This window comes from Notothenia coriiceps, unplaced genomic scaffold, assembly GCF_000735185.1.
Source record: "Notothenia coriiceps isolate Sejong01 unplaced genomic scaffold, NC01 NC01_scaffold00024636, whole genome shotgun sequence".
Taxonomy (NCBI): domain Eukaryota; kingdom Metazoa; phylum Chordata; class Actinopteri; order Perciformes; family Nototheniidae; genus Notothenia; species Notothenia coriiceps.
In genome coordinates, this window is record NW_011357337.1 from 20412 (window position 1) to 28016 (window position 7605).

The 7605-nt window shown below is 42.7% G+C and overlaps 1 protein-coding gene across 2 annotated transcripts in view; it reads right to left on the reverse strand.

The window, feature by feature from the left end:
• Positions 1–473: 473 nt before the first annotated feature.
• The window catches only part of sik1 (salt-inducible kinase 1), a 10023-nt gene continuing 2891 nt past the window's right edge, over positions 474–7605 (reverse strand). For both annotated transcript variants that reach the window (XM_010782328.1, XM_010782327.1), the window contains exons 4-14: positions 6133–6196; positions 5837–5998; positions 5422–5546; positions 5202–5325; positions 4893–5113; positions 4528–4674; positions 4228–4338; positions 3901–4126; positions 3532–3786; positions 3236–3425; positions 474–3113 (exon numbers count right to left, since the gene is read on the reverse strand). In XM_010782328.1, coding sequence (XP_010780630.1) covers positions 2594–3113; positions 3236–3425; positions 3532–3786; positions 3901–4126; positions 4228–4338; positions 4528–4674; positions 4893–5113; positions 5202–5325; positions 5422–5546; positions 5837–5998; positions 6133–6196 — 2145 coding nt within the window. In that variant the 3' untranslated portion in view covers positions 474–2593. The remainder of the gene's footprint in view (positions 3114–3235; positions 3426–3531; positions 3787–3900; positions 4127–4227; positions 4339–4527; positions 4675–4892; positions 5114–5201; positions 5326–5421; positions 5547–5836; positions 5999–6132; positions 6197–7605) is intronic.

A 7605-nucleotide genomic window follows, 5' to 3' on the forward strand; every position in this document is an offset into this window, starting at 1 on the left:
ATAAGGCTGTACCTACAATGCCTACGATAATCACATGTGAGAATTAAATACAACATGTCAAAATAGAAAAGGTTAATTCTACATTTATATCTAATTTAGTATGGCATTCCTTGCTCACTTAATGTAAATAATATCCTACTTTTATTTTGTGTTAGCTGTAAATTGGCCCTTCAATAGTGTTTTAATTGTCAAATAGTTAAAGTCAAGTCCTGTTTTATTTCGATTTTTGAAATGTTTATATTTTATAGTTGTTCATTTTCTACTCTTTTTCATTTCTAATTATGTGCAATGCCTTGTTTTTTAGCTTCTGTCACAAAAACATTTCACAATTTGGGATCCATAAAGTACATCTTATCTTATCTTGCTTTGCTTTAGTGGTTTCCTTCATATTTCTTTATCATAATGAAATATCGACCGACATGTTGACCGTAGATATAATATAAGTTATTGAAAAACATCAAGACAACAGACAGTTTAGGAAGGGAACTTTATTTAAATAAATAGCCACATAAATACACAATCTATCTGGAACTGACATTCTCTCTCCTTTCTCTCTCCTCCTCACTCACACACACACACACACACACACACACACACACACACACACACACACACACACACACACACACACACACACACACACACATGCTCACACGATCAAGTTACAAACCAGGAAATAGGATCTTATTTTTTTTTATCAAAAAAGAGAACTGCATCAAGAGTCTTAGCGTTTCAATAGTTTGTGAAGAATTGTTTTCGTAATGAGAAATAAAATATAAATAAAGTGCAATTTTCGCTTCTATTTACACAGCAAGTTCAAAGGTCCGATACAGAAGAAGAGAGAGAGAGGTCCGAGAAGGTCTCAAAAGGGCCATTAAGCTTCTTTCTTTAATGTAACGATCAGAGATGAAGACCTCAGATCAGGAGCTTGTTCAAAGGCACAAGTGTTTGTAGTGAGTGCAATAAACCAAAGTTGTTCTATAGAAACATCAACACTTTTTCCAAAGCAGAACTTGGTTTGCAAAAACACTGCTCTTCTACAAGTTGTTTCACAGATATGAGAGGGCTTAATAAGCTTATAATATTACACATCTCGTTCAGCCTTAAACTGTGTGAAGTTCAGCTTCCAGCACAACATAGTATTGCTATATCCTGACTTTTTTTTCTATTCTAGAAAAGTACAAAAATGAATACCACCATGGTAAGCTATGGGTATAGGTAGCACTTGTAGCTTCGGGATTTGGTGGTAGCCAGAGTTTTCCCATGGCAACAGCTAAGGAGATCATGTGAAATATGTTTGCTAACCACCTTGCTACATTTTGAGACAGCATTCAAAGTGAGTAGTCAGTAGTGTATCTGATAGATCAGCTATCTCTTGTGCTGTTTGCTCTTTGGTAAAACCCAAATTCTTCCTTTCAGTTAAAGAACTACAAGCATGCTGTGAGAAGAAACAACATTTTGAAATGCCTTGAGTCTTTTCTCTCAATTTCTACAGTAACATGTTATTATGTCACATAAATAGTACCTGTTCTAGACAGCTAGCTAGCACAGCAAAGAGATACATTACAAATAAGAACACAAACACCTCAGGCAAATGTACATTTGACCATCCTATATAAAGCCTTATGCTTCCTTGGTATTTCAATGTGAAATATTGCACATTTCCCACAGTCTTTGTTCTGTGCATTTGAAAATGTTGTTTCCTCTTATATACTGGGATTGACACCATTTTCTTCGGGAATTCTTTTTACAGGTTTCTAATTTGTTGCCTGTGGAGGTAGTAAAAGCATCTAACGGGAAGGTGTTTATCAAACAAGGGAATACGGATCAGTGTATCCACATGTGTAGGGTGCCACCAAGCTGAAGGAATGTACCTGTTGTGCTTTACTCAATCAGTGAGACACCATCGTCCTTCAGTTTTGGCTGATGAGGATGTAGCAGTCTTTTGCGGCTTGAGGTAAAAGCAGCATTTGCGTAACTATAATTATCTTGCACAGAAGAAAAACAAATCACAGTTTCAATACAAATGAACTCCTTCAATGAAGCTTTGGACACTATACTGCATGTTAATTGCTACAGAGAGATGTCTCTTTAGAAAGGCGAACAAAGTGGAAAGAAAATCATTTTGGTCTTCTGTCCAGTCAATTGAAAAACATAGAGAACAGGAAATGACACAAAAGTGTCTATAAACAAGAAGGAAGAGGGAGCCTTCCTGTATTCAACAAAGGTCACGTCTCAGAAAAACTGCATCAAAGCACGGGAGACGCAACTTTATCAGCTACCGTCAACTCCATTTCATTCAAGTGACACTATCATCAGGGCGCTGCCTTTCAGTCTATTATTGCTTCTCTTGCTCTCTGATACGGGTTTAGCGCCTTGTCCAGAGTCTGATTATTGCTTAGCCTTTAGCTTATATGCTATTAAAGTATACCCAACATACACATTCTCCCATGTGTACCGCATGTTGTTAAATAAAGTGTTCATGTGTCGCTTGCATCTGCTTTTGTTCTTCTTCCTCACTTCTGCTTTTTTTCTTTTTACGGCTCCAAATCTTTATCTTCCACAAAGAAAAACATTTCTGGTCGTGATCGTTTTACTTCACCATCACACAGCTACTGAGCTGCTGCTGGGTGGACAGACACGAGTCCTGCTGGTCCGGGTCTGTGCTGGAGGCCGAGTCCGCGCTCCACGCCCCTGGCTTGGACATGATGGGGAAGGTGCCTTGTGTTGTCGACTGGGGCAGCTGTTGGAGGCCGATGTGGGAGGGAGGGGCGGTTTGCTGGCTGATGTGCAGACGAGCCTCAAGGAGGTAAGCAGCGGAGGCCACGGGGGACAGAGAAGAGGCGTAGCAGGCTGAGGAGGATGATGAGGAGCAGCCGGAGGAGGAAGTCTCCAAGCTCTGTTTCCACGGACTGTGCTCTAAACCCACTGACGTTTGCTGAGGAGGTAGGGCGGAGGGGGTAGGGGTGTCAAAGATGGACGAGGAAGCAAACACTGTAGTAGGTGGAGGAGAGGGTGACGGCTGCCGGGCGAGAAACAGCAGGGGATTCTGGGTAGATGCGATCGGAGCAGCTTGGACCAGAGGCTGAGGTTGGATCTGGATCTGTAGCATCCTGAAAAATAGAGACAGAAGATCAGACTATTAACATCAGGGCTGTAAAGTCTGACCTGATTGGCCACCTCAGACATCAACATCAACAGTGTGCTCTTGAGTAATATTGCTCACGTTTCTCACCTTTGCTGGTGCAGCACCTCCTCCAGCATGCTGCGGTGTTCAGAGAGCGCCGGACCCAGAGACCCTCGGCTGCCGCGGTTACAGGAGGGGGGAGAAATGACTTGCCTCGTCAGACCTTTGATCTTATTTAATCCCAGAAGCCCTTTGGTGCGTGTGTTTTTCCTCAGCTGCTGCCGGAAAGCTTTGAGGCCTGTGAAAAGACAATGGAAAGTTATTGAAAATGCTCCTTTGATCGCATAAAGTGACAAATTATTAAAAAAAAAGAGGATGAATCAGAGTGGATGAATGCACTGTACCTTGTGAGAGGGAGGTGTCAGAGGCTCGGCGACCCTCCTGGAAGCTGACAGCGGGCAGACTGCCCTGGGCCTGGGGCAGGAGGTGGGAGGAGAGGGTCAGGTGGGTCTCAGCAGGCAGCAGGGCTCCACTTTCAGCACGAGAGGCCAGAAGTGTTGACATCCCACCCATAGCATCCTGCAAAGTGTGGGCTTGACTAGACGAGGACTTCAGACAGCCGTCAGAAGAGGCACCATCGGAAGGACAGACCACGATGCCTACAGAAACACAACAGGCAAAACAATTAAAACGTTGGATATCCAGCAGTGGGCATCAAAATGTGCTGTATAGTGAAGCCTTTCAAACTAATGGTTTATGTATAACATACTTACATGGAGGGTTGCACTGGTGGAAACGGGCCGACACCTCAGCCAGTGTGTGTCTGCGGGAAGTTGTGCTGGGAGGGAGCAAAGGCGCAAAGGTTTGTGTTGCCTCCTCTTCCTCCAGGTCTCTGGGTCGCACCTCTTCACTGATGCTGGTCTCCAGCAGGCTGTTGGGGGAAATGGAGCGGTTCCAGAGCAGTCGGTTTAGGCTGGCCTCCACTGGAAACACCACACGCTGAAACACAAAGAGAGGGACCGTTAGTAGGAGATAATGGCGAACTCTCGTAACACTGAGCTGCCGACAGTAGAAGGCTGTCAAATGTAATCCATTTTTACCTGAAACAATCCAGCTTGGTCATACTCCATCTCCGGGTACACTGGAGCAGTGCTTTGGGCAGGAATGGAAAATGCTGTAGATGTAAAGCTGTCAGCTGACTCCATGATCGCCTAGAAACAAGCACAAGGCACACAACGTTTTAGAATCCAAGTATAAAGTGGCAGGTTACATCACAATGAAATGGAGGGCTACAGGAGATAGACAAGTCATAGAGAGTGCACTTTTGATCTGTACACTATCCTTTTTGCCAGCCTCTCTAATCCGACGTTGTATGACAATCAAATTGCTGGAGTGCTCACCTCTGGGCCGGGGGAGTCGGAGGTGCTCCTGGGTCTCTGGCTCCAGGTCTGCTGGCGGCTCAGCTGCTGGCTGCGGTGCTCTCTCACTCTCTCCAGCAGCAGGTAGTAGATAGCAGAAAAGTGGTTGTAGCTGCTGCTCTGCAGAGACTGTGGAAGAGGACAGACAGCAGATTAGTGGTGTTGCCGTTATCTTTCTGTGGCTCTTAATGCCAGCTTGTATCTGTCACTTTCTCTCTTTACAGCTTACTTTAGCTCTTCTCATCTTTATTGTTAGAGTTAAAGCAACGTCTGTGTTCAAGCTTGCTGCCCTTGTTGAGTAAAATCTCTTTGGAGACGACATAGTAACAATTGAATCTTGAATTCACCTCAATAGTTTTTTGGCGGTCGATGCCCAGTGTGTTCATGATGCCCAGCACTGGTTCACTGTAGTCCCCCAGGTTGGAGTTGTACTCTGTCAGGGAGTGGCTGAGGGTCTGGTGGGCGGCTGTGGGGTCTGCCAGCATCCAGCGGTGCTGCTTGATCTGGGCCATGGTGATCCTCCGGGACGGGTCCACCACCAGCATCTTACGGATCAGGTTTTCACAGTCTGGAGGACGGAAAACAAGGAATGAGTCTTGGATTCACAATTCTTGGAAGATTAGACAGTATTTTTTATGATTGTGTTGCCGTTATACCTTGAGACATGAAGAAAGGGATTCTGAATCGGCCCTCAGTGACTCTCTGTCTCAGTGCAGGAAGGCTGGGTCCATCAAATGGAAGCGAGCCGCAGACCAGAACATAAAGCACCACACCAAGGCTCTGTGTAGAAAATAGCAAAACGGAGAACTTAAGCATATGAAGGAAAAAAATGCTGGAATTAATAATGCTGTCTATATATTACTTCTATCAGCTTACCCATATGTCCAGCTGAGGCCCCTCATACTCTTTCCCTTCAAACACTTCAGGGGCAGCATAAGGCGGGCTGCCACACCATGTAGCCAGGGGCTCCCCTGCATTATAGAAGTTTCCGAATCCAAAGTCTGTAAGACACAGAAAGAGATACACAAAACTGTTATTATTCAAACTTCTCAGTTTTCTCTGTTTCCAACATGAGGAGCTCATCGCGCTGAAAGTGATGATGCCTTTCAGTGTATTTGTCAGTGTCATGTCCTTATCATTGTCGAAAGACCAGATCATAATGAGCTTTAATATATAGTTTCCCACACATGAGACAGACAGGGGTATGAAAAGATAATATTAGATTCAAAACATGCTTTCTAATAAAAACAAATTAACCCTTTTAATCAAAGTCACAAACCACCAGACCTACCAGCTATTTTGATGTTCATGTTGGCATCCAGCAGCAGGTTCTCGGTTTTAAGGTCACGGTGAACAATGTGGTGTTGATGGCAATAGTCCACAGCTGTAAGAATCTGCCAAAACTTCTTTCGCGCCTCATCTTCACTCATGCGGCCATTTGTCTTCAGGTGGTCTGTAGGGAGAGAGGATATATTCAATGCCAAGTTTCTGACTTGAAAATGTATATTATTTTATCTATTGGAGAACATATTTGGCCAATATTCATTTTAAAAGTAAAATATTAAAAAAATCGAAAGCTGAACTCACCAAACATTTCTCCATTCTTCGCATACTCTGTCACAATGTACAGCATGTCTTTGGTCTCCATGACCTAAGCAAAAGGAAACAAGACAGAGTTTTAACTGACTATGCCATTGGCAGCTGGCTATGACGCAGCGTAAAACCAGTTCCAAATTCATCTGTTTAGCCCGCTCCAGGCATCTCTTGGCATAAGAATGTTCTAACCACCAAATTCCTCGTCTCATTATTCCCTGTATCAATTATGTTAAAAACACACCCAAAACGGAAATGTGTAAAATGCATATCTTTCGCATAGAGATGTTCTTCCTGAGGCTGACACTAGTTGGCAACCGTCCTAGTGTTGTATTGTCAACTCTACTCCCCCTATCTCTTTAATTCCAGGAAACTGAGAGACAAATTCACATGGGGCAGTATTCACGTGTACATCTAGTGCAGGGGTGTCAAACTCAAGGCCAAATCCGGCCCGCGACTTCATTTTATGTGGCCCGCAAGAGCTTGCAAAGAATATAATACGTTTATTATACAGTTAAATGCCGCTTTACAGAAGCAGGTTGCCCATTAACTACATGTCCCACAATGCATCTCGTTTTGTGACATGCTCACCGAAGAGACTTGCAATTATTTGCCCTGGACATCTGCTTTCAAACGTAGTTAGTTATTACCCTATCCGATAATAATCCAATTCAGAGGCAATAATGTAATAATACATTATTTTATATATATATTTTATATTTATATATGTATATTTATATAGTTACAACTGGCCCTTTGAGTGCAACCATAATGCTAATGTGGCTCGCAGTGAAATTGAGTTTTACNAAAAAATAAACAATGTTTTGTTGCTTAAGCTTATGTATTCAGTCATTATTCAATGGTATACTAAAATCCATGTGAAAAAAATTGCTTCTCACTGTTCTCAGGTCAAATATTTATATGCGATTAAAAATGCGATTAATTGCGATTAATTAATTACAAAGCCTGTAATTAATTAGATTAATTTTTTTAATCGAGTCCCGGCCCTAAATATAATACATTATTTTATATATATATTTTATATTTATATGTATATTTATATAGTTACAACTGGCCCTTTGAGTGCAACCATAATGCTAATGTGGCTCGCAATGAAATTGAGTTTTACACCGCTGGTCTAGTGTATCAGAAACACCATGAGTGCAATCACTCAATACACTCTTTGCACTATGTAGGCCGGAAAGACGCAATTCCCAATTCATTCCTTGAGCTCATAAAAAGCTCCCATTCCCCAGGAGAGCCCTCAGGAACAGGGCAGCTGAGCAGAAAGGTTGCAATACAAAGACATTTTTTTTTTTTCAGAAGACAAAGCCCTTTCTGGGAAAAGCTGCTGTGAATCAAATGTCACAAAAGTAAACTGAATACTCCAGCTTAATCTTTTTCATCCACCAGCCCCTTTAGAAAACCAAGAGAAGAAGGATTCAATCCACCGCTCCTCAAAGCGGG